The following is an 18,392-nucleotide window of genomic DNA, read 5'->3' as shown; positions in this document are numbered from 1 at the left end:
TAAAAAAGTCAATAACTTTTAAAACTTAATACAGGTATCAAATATGACTAAAATGATAACCATCTTTAAAAACAAGATCTTTTTTATGCCTTTTCAAAATAGCTAACCTTACATGGCCACAGATCTCTTTAGAACTTATACATAAGGTTACCAAAGGTAAAAATATTTTAAGTTTATGTTGTAAACAATCCCAAGAGGTAGCTTAACTCACATTTTATGTTCCATAGTAGTACAAATCTATCTTAATGTTACTAACAACAGATCAACGACAACAAAAACCTCCCCACATGCCAATATTTAGGTATTTATTAGTGTCCGAGTTTCCTGGCAGTGTATGAATACATGGGTCAAAATGAACTGGTTCCTTTTTTTTTTTTTTTTTTTTTTGAGATGGAGTCTTGCTCTGTCGCCCAGACTGGAGTGCAGTGGCCGGATCTCAGCTCACTGCAAGCTCCGCCTCCCGGGTTCACGCCATTCTCCTGCCTCAGCCTCCCGAGTAGCTGGGACTACAGGCGCCCGTCACCTCGCCCGGCTAGTTTTTTGTATTTTTTAGTAGAGATGGGGTTTCACCATATTAGCCAGGATGGTCTCGATCTCCTGACCTTGTGATCCACCCGTCTCGGCCTCCCAAAGTGCTGGGATTACAGGCTTGAGCCACCGCGCCCGGCCATGAACTGGTTTCATATTATTTCAGAGTAGCATGGTTTTGATTACTAAACACCACAGACACCCATTTGCTTATTTTTGATTTTTGATATTCTAAGACACAGATTTCTTTAAAAATCTTCTTAAGGGGACAAATCTCCTAATTTAAGACCTAGATAAACCCAAGATTTACCAGTTTTTGAAAACAGTGATGTTACTTAAATTCACGAGAAACACCATTCTCTTTCAGATATAATTACTTCAGTGGAGTGGGAGGAGGGGGTTAAAGTTTACAAAAATTGGAAAAATAACTGACAATTAAATACTGGCTTACTTGTTCAGAGAAATAATTTTTTTTTTTTGAGATGGAGTCTTTGCTCTATCATCCAGGCTAGAGTACAGTGGTGTGAACTCAGCTCACTGCAATTTCCGCCTCCTGGGTTCAAGTGATTTTCCCGCCTCAGCCTCCTGAGTAGCTGGGATTATAGGTGCCCACCATCATGCCTGGCTAATTTTTGTATTTTTAGTAGAGATGGGGTTTCACCATCTTGGCCAGGCTGGTCTTGAACTCCTGACCTCGTGATCCACCTGCTTTGGCCTCCCAACGTGCTGGGATTACAGGCGTGAGCCACTGCGCCCGGCCCAGAGAAACAATTTTTTTTTATGCAAAGACAATTTCCACGGATGTACCAAAGCTTTGTCAGGAGTCACCAAGACACTTAGGGTACACGTAAAAATATTTCCAAATACTGATGCTTTGTCCTTTAAGTACTCCAAGCATTATTTTTTTTGTTTTGTTTTGTTTTGTTTTGAGACGGAGTCTCACTCTATCACCCAAGCTGGAGTGCAGTGGCATGATCTCGACTCACTGCAACCTCTGCCTCCCAGGTTCGAGCAATTCTCTTGCCTCAGCCTCCCGAGTAGCTGGGACTACAGGCGTGCGCCACCACGCCTGGCTAATTTTTTGTATTTTTAGTAGAGATGGGGTTTCAACGTGTTAGCCAGGATGGTCTTGATCTCCTGATCTCGTGATTCGCGCACCTTGGCTTCCCAAAGTGCTGGGATTATAGGCATGAGCCACAGCGCCCGGCCAGCATTATTGTTTTAACCTCTGCCAGTGCAATTCTTTATGAAATTCACAGCTATATTTCACTTCCTTCTTAAACAAGGAGTTAAGGAACACAACCTACATTATTTTGTTGTTGCTTTTGAGTTCATAAAAGTCCAATATTAGTGTAATTTGTTGTTATAAAGGTGGGTTGTGAGATGACTGACATATGTATCCCCGCATTAAATACCATTAGAGGCTGTAGTGGGTATGCTTTGTGTTACTTTTGAGATGGGGTCTCACTCTGTCATCCAGGCTGGAGTGCAGTGACATGATCATAGCTCACTGCAGCCTTGAACTCCTGAGCTCATGGGATCCTCCTGCCTCAGCCTCTCAAGTAGCTGGGACTACCGGTGAATGCTACCATCCCTGGCTAATTTAAAAAAAAATTTTAGAGATGGGGTCTTGCTGTATTGCCCAGGCTGGTCTTGAACTCCTGGGCTCAAGAGATCCTCCTGCCTTGACTCCCAAAGTGCTGGGATTACAGGTGTGAGTTACCATGCCCTGGCCGGTGTATGCTTTTTATAGCCTTGAGTCTCTTCCTTCACTGCTAGGAAGCTCTCAAGAGGACCTACGTCTGGCAGTTCCTTCATCCTGCCTTACAAAAGCATATAATGGCAGGGCGCAGAGGGTCACGCCTGTAATTTCAGCACTTTGGGAGGCTAAGGCGGGTGGATCACCTGAGGTCAGAAGTTCAAGACCAGCCTGACTAACATGGTGAAACCCTACCTCTACTAAAATACAAAAATTAGCCAGGTGTGGTGGCGGACACCTGTAATCTCAGCTACTCTGGAGGCTGAGGCAGGAGAATCGCTTGAACCCAGGAGGCGGAGGTGGCAATGAGCTGAGATCATGCCATTGCACTCCAGCCTGGGCAACAGGAGCGAAACTCCATCTCAAAAAGCAAACAAACAACAACAACAACAAAACCAAAACATACACAAAAGCATATACTAATCTGCAAGATGGGAAAACTGATAGCTGAGACTGAAATACATCTAAAATTAAAGTTCACTTTAATGCATGGGCTTTACGGCATTTATTTTGGTACTTAAGATGTTTCTTTTCCTTCCTTTGTTCCTCTTCAGTCATAATCTAGGTATTTCAGATTCAGAGCGTGGGACATTTCTGTGCGTGGTTCATGCTTATATCACGACAAAAACAATACCATCAAGGGAAACACATTACTCTTTTTTTTTTTTTTTTTTTTGAGATGGTGTCTCGCTCTGTCACCCAGGCTGCAGTGCAAGTGGCACAATCTTGGCTCACTGCAACCTCTGCCTCCTGGGTTCAAGCGATTCTCCTGCCTCAGCCTCCCAAGTAGCTGGGACTACAGGTGTGCGCCACCACACCCAGCTAAGTTTTGTATTTTGAGTAGAGACGGGGTTACACCATGTTGGCTAGGATGGTCTCAAACTCCTGACCTCGTGGTCCGCCCTCCTCGGCCTCCCAAAGTGCTGGGATTACAGGCATGAGCCACTGTGCCCAGCTAAGGGAAACATATTACTTTTAAAACAGATGTGAAGTGTAAATTTTCTTAGCATGGTGATATAAAGTCATTGTGACACATTTTTCAACATCTGTTCAGGAAAGACCTCCGTCAAATCAGTTACTTTGTGAGTCTAAGTGCTAATTCCAGTGATAATTCCATTTGCTAAAATATTTGAACTTTCATTTCAGAACTGCCTTCATGGTTCATTTGCAAGAGACACCTTTTAATCACAGCACATTTCGACCTAGCTCAGTCACCTGCTTTATTCACCAGTCTTGAATGTGCATGACTTTTAGATGTGTTTAAAAAGAAAAATCATCAAGATTTGCCATTTGAGCCTACAGATTTGCCACCAAGAAAGAGATTCACTAACGAAGGCTAAAGGCAGTGCAAGTAATATAGATTCTAAAGGCAGCTTGAGCAACAGAAGCCATTGCTGGAAATAATTCTCCTGAGATGACTATTTTGAAAAAAAAAAAAAAAAAGTTCTAGAATATTTATGGGTGTAACATAGGTTAAAAAAATAAACTGTTAGTCACATTCTGAAAGATACGCATTAATGGACATATCCTAAATGGAGGGGAAGATTCTCTTAGACACAAAGCAACTGGTTTGCGTTTAAGCCTTTTTGGAAATGTCCCACCAGGCTTTCTGCCCTCAATGGTGACTTCCCACTAGCATCTCTGTGGAGTGCTTTTCCCTACATATGTGCCTACACCAGGCCACAGCTGTTTCAGGAATTAGGGAGGAGATCTTGCTGGTCCCTGTGGGCTTTTGATGAAGAATTCCCTATGGCAGCTGTCTGAACCAAACAGGCACTCAAGACTATTTTCTATGCATTATTCTTACCCTAGATGGAATATTTCCAACCAGAAGTCCCCCACCCCCACGAAATACCTTCTTTCCATCATTTCAGTTTCAGACTTTTAGCCATTTTTGAATAAGATGTGATCTCCCTGTTGAAGTTATTTCCAAAAGCATACTTAGCCTGAACCCTCAAAGACCAAAGCAACTGAGCCGCATCATCGCAAGTGTTGGCTCCGTGTTACCTGGGATGGGAGGGGACATGGCGGCCACCCAGTACCCCAACTGGGGGGCAATGTACGTCCACGTCAGCTGGCTGCCTTCCTGGTGCACAAGACCCAGACCGCTCTTCAGCCACGTTCCTGTGGAATTGAGAAAGAGATGTTAGCTACCAGCACACCAAGCTCCTCTGTAAGGCTTAAGCATATTGTAAAAGTCATCTTCAATATCTTAAATGTCATGTTTATGACCTATGAGATAACTGAGGTGGCCAAAGTGTCATCTAGGGACCCCAGGCAGCTTTCTGGAGAAATTCTTTTCAATTTCCTTTCAGGGAAAGATGAGCAACTTTAGTGTTCCTTTGCCTTCTCAATTAAATTACTTTCAGCCACTTTATCAAACACCCCTCCTTCCAAACACAGACGATTTTAGCAGAAGCCTTTGGACCTCAGAAGCAGAATAAAGGTAGCATGATGGGGGCTGGTGGGAGTGAAAAGAGAGGGGGAAATCAGGCTCCATTCAAGCTCTTTGTCCTTCAGCAAATTTTCTATCCACAACTGCAGACTGGCTATATCAGAATGACCTAGGGGTGTTTTGAAAAAATAGATCCCTTCACCCCATCTTTGCAAATTCTCACCCAGTAACCCTGGCTTCGGTGAGCAGTTTTAAAAGCTTCCAGTTTGTTCCAATGCTGGGAAACGCCAACTACGTCAAGGTCTCTGCTGTGTCTCCCAGTTATTACATTAGCTAGCATCTGAGAGTAACGCGCACCTACTATGCACTAGCTATTTGCAGCATACGTGTCTTATAATACACCATCTATAATTCTCACCACAACACTGAAGACTGGTGAGTTACAAAACTTTTCCAAGGCCTCTCGGTGGCCAAGAGCGGAAAAGAACCTGGGGCTGCCTGACCTCGAGGCTGTGCTATTTCTTCTGCTCTACCACGCTGCATTTCCTAGCAACCTTCCCAGCATTTGATTGCATTTTTACTTTGTGAAGTTTCTAGGAGCAGACTCATTGAAGAGGATGAACTTGCCCAAGGTTGTTGGGCTATTTCCCAGCCAAAAATGGATGCCTTTCCTGGGCTCACCTGCAGAGAGCCTTGCTCTGAGGCCTGCGATGGCAGCTGTGGGGGCAGAAGGCCAGGGAGAGGCGGGGCGAACCTCTAGACGGCCTGCGCACCCACCCTGATCTATCAGCATGGAGATGTCGCAGCATACACAGGGCTCCTGCGCAGCTCACCTCCCTCCTATAGTCATCCCCACCTGAAATGGCCACGTGGGTGACCCTGTGGCTGTAAGGCCTAAATAGACCAGCTGTGCACCAAACGCAGGCATGTGTCATTTAACAGGGATACATTCTGAAAATGCATCGTTCATCGCTGTGTGAACATCATAGAGCGTCCTTATGCAAACCTAGATGGTGCTGCCTCCTGTACACCTGGGCTACACGGTCTAACCCATTGCTCCTAGGTTACAAACCCGTACACCATGTGACTGCGCTGAATACCATAGGCCACCGTCACACACGGGGAAGTATCTGTGTATCTAAACATAGAAAGGGTACAGTAAAAATACAGAATTATAGTCTTAGGGGATCACCATTGTATATGTAGTTCATCGTTGACCCAATCGTCATCCTGTGACTCATGCCTGTATTCTACCCAAATGCTCGCCTTGCTTAGCTACATGCCTCATGCAGAGGTGGCGGTAGTGGATTTTTTTTCCCCCTGAAGAAAGAAACAATACTTGGGCTGCTTCGAGGCCTTATCGGTTGCCATAGCAACATTCTAATGCAGTGGGTGGAAGAGGCCCTTGGTGATGCCTCCTCTGCAGCCGCTCCTCTGCTCACACGGCAGCCGCACACAGCGGGCAGGTGGGAGAGGTCGGGCATCAGCAAGGGCTCGGCATCGCGCCCTTCCCATGCCACAGGCTGGATCACTGTGCCAGCGGGTTTGGGCTCCAGAAAGAGCAGAATGTGAGCAAGGTTTTGCAAACGGGTATGAGGGAAGGGATGCCCGGTTCTGGTCCATTTCCCGAAGTGCACCCTTCTAGAGATCACCCTGTTCTACAGGGCTACTGTACTAGGGGAGCGACAACGTAAGATGTTTGACACATTGAGGAAAAGGGGCCAGGCATGGTGGCTCACGCCTATAATCCCAACGCTTTGGGAGGCCAAGGCAGGAGGATCACTTGAAGCTAGGAGTTGGAGACCAGCCTGGGCAACAGTATACATACACCTCTTTAGTTCCTGCTAGGCAGTCTTCACAATGCACACCTCTATCCATTCTGTGACTCTGCCTGCAAATGTAGCTCTAACCTCATGTAGTTTTTCTCTCTTCCAAAAATCTACCCAGTCTTTCAAGATTCAAATCAAGCCCAGTGTTTTTCCAGAGGCCCTTCTAGGACACATGGGTCTTCCATGCCTCGGCACATCCTGGGCAAGTGTTACTGCATCATCCATTTGCCAAACACACATGTTGCCTTCGGTGGCCAGCCTGTGGCCCTCAGTCTTATCTCCTTTCTTAGACTGTAAACTCCATGGGTGTGGCCTGTGTCTTGTGTTGCTTTTGTCTTCTTCTCAGCGCCTAGAGATACGCATAGAGTAGGAACTCCAGAGAACTTCAGAATGAGTGGAAGCTACAGGTGCAATAAAAAATAATATCTGGTAACCTGTGAAAGGCTGGGTGTGGTAGGCAGGGAAGGATATCCCCATGGCAGTGTGACCACGCCTGGGATGCTGCCCTTTCAAACTAAAGGGAACAGAACCAGCCGGGAAAGAGCCTACCATGGCTAAAGTGCGACACTGTTCGGGGTTTCAACAATCGTGCTGTTACTGGCAAAAGCATTTCATGCTTTCAGTGTTTTGTGGGAGGAAATAAGCCCCAGGGAGTACGGGAATTAACAAATTGTGTACTAGAAACACATGCTTCTCATGGCAGAATCCTGATGCCACTGTGGGAGGCAGACAGTTTCACCACCAGAGCAGTGGACACCAGGGCCAGGATTCTTTTTTTTTTTTTTTTTTTTTTGAGATGGAGTCTCGCTCTGTCGCCCAGGCTGGAGTGCAGTGGCTGGACCTCAGCTCACTGCAAGCTCTGCCTCCCGGGTTCACGCCATTCTCCTGCCTCAGCCTCCCGAGTAGCTGGGACTACAGGTGCCCACCACCTCACCTGGCTAGTTTTTTGTATTTTTTAGTAGAGACGGGGTTTCACCGTGTTAGCCAGGATGGTCTTGATCTCCTGACCTCATGATCCGCCTGTCTTGGCCTCCCAAAGTGCTGGGATTACAGGCTTGAGCCACCGCGCCCGGCCTGGCCAGGATTCTTTACTGGTGGTACCAGATGGCAGAGCACACAGACCTCTGCAAAGTCTCTTCTGCTGAATATGGGATCACTGGGTGTTGCAACCAGGAAGGGTGCCCTTTCATCACATGGTGAGAGCCTCGGGTACTGCTGAGACACAGCAAGGGAGGAACCAGGTTGTTCCTGCTGCATGGACCAAAGAAAGCTCCACTGCAAGGCCTCTTAAGTCAGTCCACCTGCCCCTGAGTATGGAGACCGCGGGATGCTCCTGGGTGAGGACATCTGCCCAGAGGGCTGTCCTGCTTAAGCCTGTCTCCTTGGGATCTGACAGACAGCAGTCCCTAATGTGACAGCAGCCCAGCTGGGCTACCTGCTCAAGCCCCCTTCACCCTGAGCTTCTCTTTCTGCCCTTCCCAGACTCTTCCAGGGGCTTACCACTGCCTCTTAGTGTCCTCTGCACAAGCAGGCAGCCGAGGTGGCTGCTGGGACTTGCAGACTCAAGGCAAGGTCATGTGGTGAAGGCAAGCAGGACCTTACAGCCTCCTCCTTCCTCACCCCAGAAACCCGGGCTTCTTCCTGCAGAAGCCACACCGCTGCAGCTACACAACCTGGTCGTGCAGCCGGCATTTTAGGAGGTGGCTGGACAATGACATGTGCCTCTCTGTTCCAATCAATGCCTATGGCTGGGCCTGTTACCGGGACTGCACGTGTGTGAAGGTTACAGGGTGATCTCTCTGGCAGCATCAAGGAATGAAATTCTGCATTACTGAAATTTCTAGATAATTGATTATCAAATAGTTTTTAAAGCATTTGAACTCCCTCTTTAATGGATTCTTAGGCGGAAACTAACATATGAAACAGATAAAAGATAAGCTTCTCTGCATGAGGGCAAAGAGATGTCCCCCCACTCCCCACCAGAGCCATCCCCAGGACACCTCCTGAACCATCTGGGAGCTACTCTTCTATATAACCTGACTCTTTGCTGAAACTTGAAAAGGCCATTTATAAAAATTCTAAAAAGCATCATTTCCCCCTGTCCTGTGAATGTGAATACAATGTTGACTTTTCTTCATCCCTCAGGGTCATAATTATGATCAACTACAATGCTAGGTTCTGACATATGAATGTCCTTAAGAATACAGAGGTGGGGATTAAAAGTTGTTTGCTCCTGTGCTGAATACTGCCACCTACCCTCATGTTTATTTCCTTTTTTTTCTTCCTTATAACTTGTTATCAGTGTTCTGTTATCAACTCTGCTCCCTCACCACCACCAACCCCCCAGCTTCCCACCTGAAGCTGTATGCTACTGGGAAATACACAACTTTGTTACAATTCTGTCTGAAATAACATACACAGGAAGTGTCAGGGACAGGAGGGCAAAATCAGATATGGAACAGTGATAAATCTCTATATACCTATATCTATTCTCTCTCTCTATATATATATATTTATATTTTATATATATATATATATATATATATATTTTTTTTTTTTTTTTTTTTTTTTTTTTTTTTTTCCTGAGACGGAGTCCTGCTCTGTCGCCCAGGCTAGAGTGCGGTGGCTAGATCTCAGCTCACTGCAAGCTCCGCATCCCGGGTTCACACCATTCTACTGCCTCGGCCTCCCGGGGAGCTGGGACTACAGGCGCCTGCCACCATGCCCAGCTAATTTTTTGTATTTTTAGTAGAGATGGGGTTTCACTATGTTAACCAGGATGGTCTCAATCTCCTGACCTCGTGATCCGCCTGCCTCAGCCTCCCAAAGTGCTGGGATTACAGGCGTGAGCCACCACGCCCAGCCATATATATATATATATCTTTTAAGACAGAGTCTCGCTCTGTTGCCCAGGCTGGAGTGCAGTGGTGCAATCTCACCTCACTGCAACCTCTGTCTCCTGGGTTCAGGTGATTCTCCTGCCTCAGCCTCCTGAGTATCTGGGATTACAGGCACCTGCCACCACAACTGGCTAATTTTTTGTACTTTTTTTTGTTTTTGTTTTTGTTTTTTGAGACGGAGTCTCACTCTGTCACCCAGGCTGGAGTGCAGTGGTGCAATCATGGCTCACTGCAGCCTCAGCCCCCTGTGTTCAAGGGATCCTTCCATCTCAGCCTCCCAAGTAGCTGGGACTACAGGCACATGCTACCATGCCCAACTAACTTTGTATTTTTTGTAGAGACAGAGTCTCAATATGTTGCCCAGGATGGTCTTGAACTTCTGTACCCAAGTGATCCTCCTTCCTCTGCCTCCCAAAGTGCTGGGATTATAGGCATCAGTCACCATGCCCAGCCTTGAGTTATTCTTTAGAGTTACACCTTACACAATGGAAAGACTCAAGAGATATTTTCTTTTTTTTTTTTTTTTTGGAGGCGGAGTCTCGCTCTGTCGCCCAGGCTGGAGTGCAGTGGCGCGATCTCGGCTCACTGCAAGCTCTGCCTCCCGGGTTCCCGCCATTCTCCTGCCTCAGCCTCCCGAGTAGCTGGGACTACAGGCGCCGCCACCACGCCCGGCTAATTTTTTTGTATTTTTAGTGGAGACGGGGTTTCATTGTGTTAGCCAGGATGGTCTCGATCTCCTGACCTCGTGATCCGCCCGTCTCGGCCTCCCAAAGTGCTGGGATTACAGGCTTGAGCCACCGCGCCCGGCCTCAAGAGATATTTTCAAGAATAAACAATTTGTTGAAATATCTTACTAATTTTTTGAAAATGAGTAATGCATCCAGCTGGCAAGGTTCATTGGGTGTAAAGCATCATGCATTCTTAATTTGGAAGCTACATTTAACTACAATGATTATTACACATAACAACTGACAGGCAAGGAAAGATATGTCCTGCAAGATCTGATGGTATCTCCCAGCAATCACCAAGTGTGCTGCTTTCCTGCTTGGTTACCAACCAGTAATGAAATCAACTTTTATTTGCAAAGTATAAAGAAAAGTGAGTTCAAAAATTTAACAAATGGCCATCAAAAGAGAAAAGAACTCTAAAATATGAAAAAGAGCTCAAAACAATGTCTGATTTGAATATGGTCTAAGGAGTTCAGAGTTACCTGGCTTTTCCTGTCACATTTTTTCTGCCTGGAAACTCCCCGATAGCAGCCAATTACCTTCTCACCACTGGGTAAGAAGCAAACAGACCTGATATTATAAGCACTATTGATTCTGAAAAGAAAATCATACCTGAAACTCACATGTTAAGAGATGCTTAAAATCTCTTTTTAAGAAAGAGATTAGCCAAACTACAAGAACAAAGTAGGAGTACTTTTTATTTATTTTTTTATTTTTTAAAGAGTCTTGCTCGGTCATTCAGGCTGGAGTGCAGTGTTGCTATCTTGGCTCACTGCAACCTCTGGTTCCTGGGCTTAAGCGATCCTCCCACTTCAGCCTCCTGAGTAGCTGGGACTACAGGTATGCACCACCACATCTGCCTAATTTTTGTATTTTTAGTAGAGATGGGGTTTCACCATGCTGCTCAGGCTGGTCGCAAACTCCCGGGCTCAAGTGATCCTCCTGCCTCTTCCTCCCAAGGTGCTGGGGTTGCAGGCATGTGCCCCACGCCAGCCCAAGTGACTGTTCTTATGCTGAGATCTGTTAGCACGTCAGACCTCAGAATGCTGGGCAGATGAACACCCAGCCGAACAAAGGGTCAATGGACCATACAGATGACTTCCCTGGATTGACATGATTCTAAATGTGATTTCCCAGTCTGCCACTTCCTAGTCATGTGCGCTGAGGACATGCTGAGGATGACACAGAAGAGGAGCTGAACATCCCTGTGACATCGCTGAACCACTGGTGCAATCCTAGAGCCACCTGCCTCATGTTTCTTTGTCATGTAAACACTAAATGGCCTTGTCATTTAAACGCTTGTAGCTGGGTATTGTACTACTTGCAGCTAATGTATTCTAATGGATGTATTTTTCCAGAAAGAGGCTGGAGTGAATTCTACTAGGTCTATACGCTGGGACTCGGAAAGAAATTCCACAGCCACTCAGAAATCCTATTGCCAAAAGTTCTATCAATGAAGACGTGACCGTCCACACTGTGAAATATAGCCATTTCTACTCCTACAGCTACATTCGTTCAGTGAAAGATTTGCGAACATTTAGGATGGGGGGCAAGGTCACTTGTGCTGGTGCAGGCATGGTCTCGGATGGGGAAACCTGCTGTTGTTTCATTTTTCAGCTGTGGGCTCTGCCTAATCACTAGCTTTCTTGGGCTGTCATGGCTCTGGCTGAATAATTAGCATGGAGTGAGCACTAGCTCATCTGAGGAATAATCTTAAGAGGTATGCACCTCTCAGATCCATGGCAAACCCTCATCATCATCAAAATCATCATCACCACCACCATCATCACCATCGTCATGACCATCATCACCATCATTGTCACCCCATCACCATCACCTTATCACCATCACCATCATCACCATTGTCACCCTCATCACCATCACCATCATCACCACTGTCACCCCCATCACCATCATCATCACCACCATCATCACCATCACCATTATCACCACTGTCACTCCCATCACCATTATCAACATCACTATCATCACCATCACCATTATCACCACTGTCACTCCCATCACCATTATCAACATCACCATCATCACCATCACCATTATCACCACTGTCACTCCCATCACCATTATCAACATCGCCATCATCACCATCACCATTATCACCACTGTCACTCCCATCACCATGATCACCATCACCATCATCACCATCAGGCCTTTCCAGATCCCTGAACATGCTAGATTTCTCTAGAAAACAGATGACTTGCTTCCTAGGGCTTTCATCTGCATTAAGCAATAATCTCCATAAGTTTCTACCAACTGTATATATACAATTATCAATACCTAAGTCTGTGTTATTGTGTGCTTTAACAAAATCAGCACAGAATCACATTAAAATCAAATAAAAAGCCATCAGCCCTTAACCCACATTCTTCAGTATGGCAGAAACAGTGACAATTTCTACATTTATGACACTGTGGGGTAGTCCTCTTTTTTTTCCAAATTAAAGTCTATGGCTTTGAGTAGCTAGGTTTCCTTCTTTGGAATTATTTTTCCATGAAATATGTCAGGAGTAAACATTCCTTGTTAATTATATAGCAAAGTATTTACCCGGTGGTCAATTATCTAATCATTCTTGTTGAAAGCAATCAAACTGAAGAGCAAAAGTTATGTGCAGATGGTTGGATTCTCATAGCTGTGGGCAAGTACATTTCAGGGCTGGTTTAAACAAGAATAAAATTAAGGGCAATTCATTGTAACCAATGACCTTCTGTTTGAAGCATGAAATCATGAATGTGTTGAATATTAGAAATTAACACGATGACTGTATTCAGCTGCAACACATTCCCTGGGTATTTTTAGGTAGTTTTTGAGAAAGATTCTTAAATTTGAGCAACTGATTTTTTTTCCTTTAAGCTTTAGCTGAGCTGTCATAAGACTTACTGAAACAAGTTTTAGGAAAGAAGCAGTTATGGGAAACCATAAAATACTGGCAGACTTATAGAAAGCTTATTCCTTAAATAGATAGCTAGAGGTATTAGGATACATAAGAGCATTAATAAAATTTAATGAGAGACTTCTGAATTTACAATAGATATATATATACATTTCCTGAAAGTAGGTCAGAATACAAGCTAATTAGCCCCATCTGGAGAGAAATTTTGTTAATTACCCACCGAGGCCAATACCCATCTTGCAATTACATGTCAGAAGGGACTGGGTGGGGAGCACACAAGGATTGCGGGTGGCACAGGCATTAGTCCCCTGCATTGGAAAAATCCTCAGAATAAAAGACAGCATAACAGATAATTTACAGAGAATAACTGGGTGTTCTCATAACAGAGAAATTACAAATCTGGAGACATGTGGTAGGACGCTTGCTAAAGAGCTTGTTGACATAGCGATCTTGCTAAGTGCAGGTTCTGATCCAGAGGTCTGGAGGAAAGCCTGAGAAGGCAGTTTTTTATCTTATCTTATCTTATCTTATTTTATTTTATTTTATTTTATTTTAGGCAGGTTCTCTCTCTGTCACTCAGGCTGGAGTGCAGTGGTGCAATCACAGCTCACTGCAGCTTCGAACTCCTGGCTCAAGTGATCTTCCCACCTCAGCCTCCTGAGTAGCTAGGACCACAGACACATGCCACCATGCCTGGCTAAATTTTTATTTTTTATAGAGATAGGGTCTTCCTATGTTACCTGAGCAGGTCTCAAACTCCTGAGTTCTAGCGATCTTCTTGCCTTGGCTTCTCAAAACACTGGGACTACAGGTGTGAGCCACTGTGCACAGCCCTGAGAACGCAGTTCCAACGAGCTCCAGTGATGCAGGTGCCGTTCATCAGCAGATCTCACTCGGAGTAGCAACGCCTCTCTAAATTATTTGCCCGTTTGTGGGTGTGGCAACTCTGTCAGACAGAATTGTCACACCCACAAAATGCCCTGATGCCATTTCCCACCACGTGGCTGTAGTGCGTTCACTAGGTGGCTAGGGCTTGAAGCAACTTCAGAAATATGTCTGATATACTCAAGAAGGAATCTGGTCACTTGTCAGACTACAGGCCAGGGGTCAGTGCACTCAAATGCCTACAGATGGCTGGACGTGGTGGCTCATGCCGGCAACCTCAGCACTTTGGGAAGCCTAGGTGGAAGAGTCTCTTGTGCCTAGGAGTTTAAGATCAGTCCTGGCAACACAGCAAGACCACATCTCTACAAAAAATAAAAAATTAAAAAATTAGCTGGGCCATGGTCGCAGGTGCCTGTAGTCCCAGCTACTTAGGAGGTGGAGGCAGGAGGGTCGCTTGAGCCCAGGGGCTCGAGGCTGCAGTGAGCCATGGTCATGCCACTACACTCTAGCCTGGGTGACAAAATGAGACCATATCAAAACAACAACAACAACAACAAAAATTTCAAATGACTACAGACGCCATTGTGTCCTTGCCTAGAGGGACGTGTTGCTTAGTGACGTAGCTGGTCCCAAGCTTGAGACCTCTGCACTGACCATTGTTCCTGCCAGGGATGTCCTGTCCCCAAGATAAGCCTACGTTAGGATTCTGAGTGTTGTTAGGATCTCAGCTCAAATATCACTTCTCCAAAGGTTCTGACCAGCTAATGACTCTCTCCACCATCACTCTGCTTAATTGTTTCTCTGCCATCTGAAATAAACTAGCTAATTGTCGGTCTCCTTCTTCTAGAACAACAGCTTTGTAATTATAGGGCCCTTCCCCGGCTTGTTTTGCCATTGTTTTATCCCAAGAGCCTACAACAGAGTAATGTCTGGCACAGAGAAGTTGTTCAACAAATATTTGCTGACCGAAGGAACTATTTGATTTTTTTTTTCCTAAGTGAAGCCAGGAATAGAATTTCATGGGAAATCTTCCCATTTTTTAATGTTGGCAGTAAATTCAAACACAACAAACAAATATCCCCAAACCAACCGTATGGACCAAACAAAACACATCTGGGAACGGGTGGTTGTTCTGCATTCTCAGATCAGCCCATTATTCAATTCAACCACATTAAGTCTTGGCATTGAAGCAGGAATCCACAAAAATCTGATAAACTGGGAAAGGAAGGGGATTTGGAGTCTGAAGAAATCACGTTTTGTGTCTCCCCTTTCCCTAGGACATCCCATGAGTGTGGGAAACAGATGATTCTACTGAGCTAAAGTTCCTTTCTGATAAAGACCGGGGCCCCCCACCTCCAGGGCTGCTTTGGGAATAATGGTGTAAAATGTTGGTTTGTAGGAATACCTGTTTTTCTAATGGATAAGCTCAGCTAAGAACGAATAGATAAAAACTTTTTTTTTTTTTTTTGGGCCGGGAGCGGTGGCTCACGCCTGTAATCCCAGCACTTTGGGAAGCTGAGGCGGGCGGATCACGAGGTCAGGAGATCGAGACCATCCTGGCTAACACAGTGAAACCCTATCTCTACTAAAAATACAAAAAATTATATTGTACATAATATACAATAAGAAATATACAAAAAATTGTAAATGATATACAATAAGAAAATAAGCCAATTAAAAATTGGGCAAGGCCAGGCACAGTGGCTTATGCCTGTGATCCCAGCACTTTGGGAAGCCAAGGTGGGCAGATCATGAGGTCAGGAGTTTGAGTCCAGCCTGGCCAATATGGCGAAACTCCCGTCTCTACTAAAAATACAAAAAGTAGCTGGGCATGGTGGTGCGTGCCTGTAGTCCCAGCTACTCAGGAGGCTGAGGCAGGAGAATGGTGTGAACCCAGGAGGTGGAGCTTGCAGTGAGCCGAGATCGCGAAGGAGGCTCTGTCTCAAAAAGAAAAAACAAAACAACAAAAAAACTTTTTTTTCCTAAAGGATCTAAGTTGTGATCCTATTTGTCTTCCCCTTCAATTTAGGAAAACTTCAAACTGCATACTGGAAATGGCTGGGCTGCAAGATACAACTACACATACACGGCATACTGCAGGGGCAAGCCAGACGCGTCTGTGGAAGCTTCTAGTGAAGTACATTCTGCACATGCCCGGTGTATTCAGGGTGTGTGTATACGTGTGTGCATAAAAATAATTTTAAAGGGGTGATTCAAAGGTAGTGGCAAAAAGAATCACGATGGCCTGGCATGGTGGCTCATGCCTGTAATCCCAGCAATTTGGGAGGCCAAGGTGGGTGGATCACGAGGTCAGGAGATCAAGACCATCGTGGCCAACATGGTGAAAAACCATCTCTACTAAAAATACAAAAAGCAGCTGGGCATGGTGGCATGTGCCTATAATCCCAGCTATTCGGGAGGCTGAGGCAGGAGAATGGCTTGAACCAGGGAGTCAGAGGTTGCAGCGAGCTGAGTTCGTGCCACTGCACTCCAGCCTGGTGACAGAGCAAGACTCTGTCTCAAAAAAAAGGAACCACGACATTAAAAATGTGATACATGGCTGGCAGTGTACTAGGTGCTTTATGTAAATGATCACACTTAGGTCTTATACAACCTTGGAAGGGAGATTTTACAGATCTCATATTTGAGGCCAGAAGCATTAGGTCCACAGACATGAGTAATTTCCCAAGGACAGGCCCTCTCCTAACATTTACAGAACTTAAGAAGTTTCAGGCAGGATGAATGCACAAAACTACATTAGAAAGGAAAAAAAAAAAAAGTGTTGATCTTCTTTTAAAAAATCACGTGTTAAGTGAGTGCTAATATAAAAGAGATTATAGCTCACACAAAAATATAAAACCAAAACAAACTTACAAAAGAAACAAGAAACAAAGCTACAGTTTCAAAATAAATTTCAAATTAAAAACATCAACTGAATGGTGTACCTGATGACAAATTGTTACCCATTGAGGGTCGTTGCCCAGGTTCTTGGCGTTTAGAACAAAGAATTGGACAAAACACACAAGCAAGGCAGCCAAAGCAGAGACTTATTTTAAATGAGAGTACCCTCCACAGAGTGGGAGCAGGCTACAGCAAGAGGCTCAGGAGCGTTGGTTACAGAACATTCTGAGGTGTAAATACCCTGTAGCAGTTCCATACTGGTTCACTCTAGTAGCCCATAGCAGTCTATTTGGTTACGGGAGGGGAAAAGTAGGCTAGCAACCAGTCTGATCGATTGTGGGAGGTTTTTTTTTCTTTTTTTTTTTTTTTTTGAGACGGAGTCTTGCTCTGTCGCCCAGGCTGGAGTGCAGTGGCGAGATCTCGGCTCACTGCAAGCTCCGCCTCCCAGGTTCACGCCATTCTCCTGCCTCAGCCTCCCGAGTAGCTGGGACTATAGGCGCCTGCCACCACACCCAGCTAATTTTCTTTTTTTTTTTTGTATTTTTAGTAGAGACGGGTTTTCGCCATGTTAGAATGGTCTGGATCTCCTGACCTTGTGATCTGCCTGCCTTGGCCTCCCAAAAGTGCTGGGATTACAGGCGTGAGCCACTGTGCCCGGCTGATCAGAGGGACTTTTCATTTTCGAACTGCCAGGCAGCAACTGCCATGCACAAAAAGGAGAGGTTAAAAAGTAGCCCCTGAGCCGGGTGTGGTGGCCTGTAATCTCAGCAATTTGGGAGGCCGAGGTGGGCCAATTACCTGAGGACAGGAGTTTGAGATTAGCCTGGCCAACATGGCCAAATCCTGTCTCTACTAAAAATACAAAAATTGGCCGGGCGCGGTGGCTCACGTCTGTAATCCCAGCACTTTGGGAGGCCGAGGCAGGTGGATCATGAGGTCAGGAGTTCAAGACCATCCTGGCTAACATGGTGAAACCCCGTCTCTACTAAAATTACAAAAAATTAGCCGGGCGTGGTGGCGTGCGCCTGTAGTCCCAGCTACTTGGGAAGCTGAGGCAGGAGAATGGCGTGAACCCGGGAGGTGGAGCGGAGCTTGCAGTGAGCCAAGATTGTGCCACTGCACTCCAGCCTGGGCGACAGAGCGAGACTCCGTCTCAAAAAAAAAAAAAAAAAAAAAAAAAAAAAAAAATTAGCTGGGTAGGTGCCTATAATACCAGCTACTTGAGAGGCTGAGACAGGAGAATGGCTTGAACCTGGAGGCAGAGGTTGCAGTGAGCCAAGATTGCGACACTGCACTCCATTGCACTCCAGCCTGGGCGACAGAGTGAGACTCCATCTCAAAAAAAAAAAAAAAAAAAATCACACACTGCATATGGGCTCAATAATAGCAGCGATGATGATGATAAGAGTGGCAAACACATATGGAGCCTTTTCCAAGGGCCAGGCTCTGTGGTAGGCGCACTCTCCATTCACAACAATTCTATGAGGGAGGGGCTGGGGCTATTATGATCCCCATTTTACAGCGGAGAAAACTGAAGCCCAGAGAGGAAAAAGGAC

General features: G+C 45.5%; 1 protein-coding gene across 5 annotated transcripts in view; it reads right to left on the bottom strand.

Annotated features, from left to right (window-relative positions):
- LOC105488203 (family with sequence similarity 171 member A1) overlaps window positions 1–18,392 on the bottom strand; it is a 181,668-nt gene that overhangs the window by 38,785 nt on the left and 124,491 nt on the right. For all 5 annotated transcript variants that reach the window (XM_071070441.1, XM_071070442.1, XM_071070440.1 and 2 more), the window contains exon 6: window positions 4,295–4,411. In XM_071070441.1, the coding sequence (XP_070926542.1) occupies window positions 4,295–4,411 (117 nt within the window). The remainder of the gene's footprint in view (window positions 1–4,294; window positions 4,412–18,392) is intronic.

Source organism: Macaca nemestrina, chromosome 9, assembly GCF_043159975.1.
Source record: "Macaca nemestrina isolate mMacNem1 chromosome 9, mMacNem.hap1, whole genome shotgun sequence".
NCBI classification, from domain to species: Eukaryota; Metazoa; Chordata; class Mammalia; order Primates; family Cercopithecidae; genus Macaca; species Macaca nemestrina.
The sequence above is the reverse complement of the archived record's forward strand: the minus strand, read 5'-3'. Positions and strand labels throughout refer to the sequence as shown.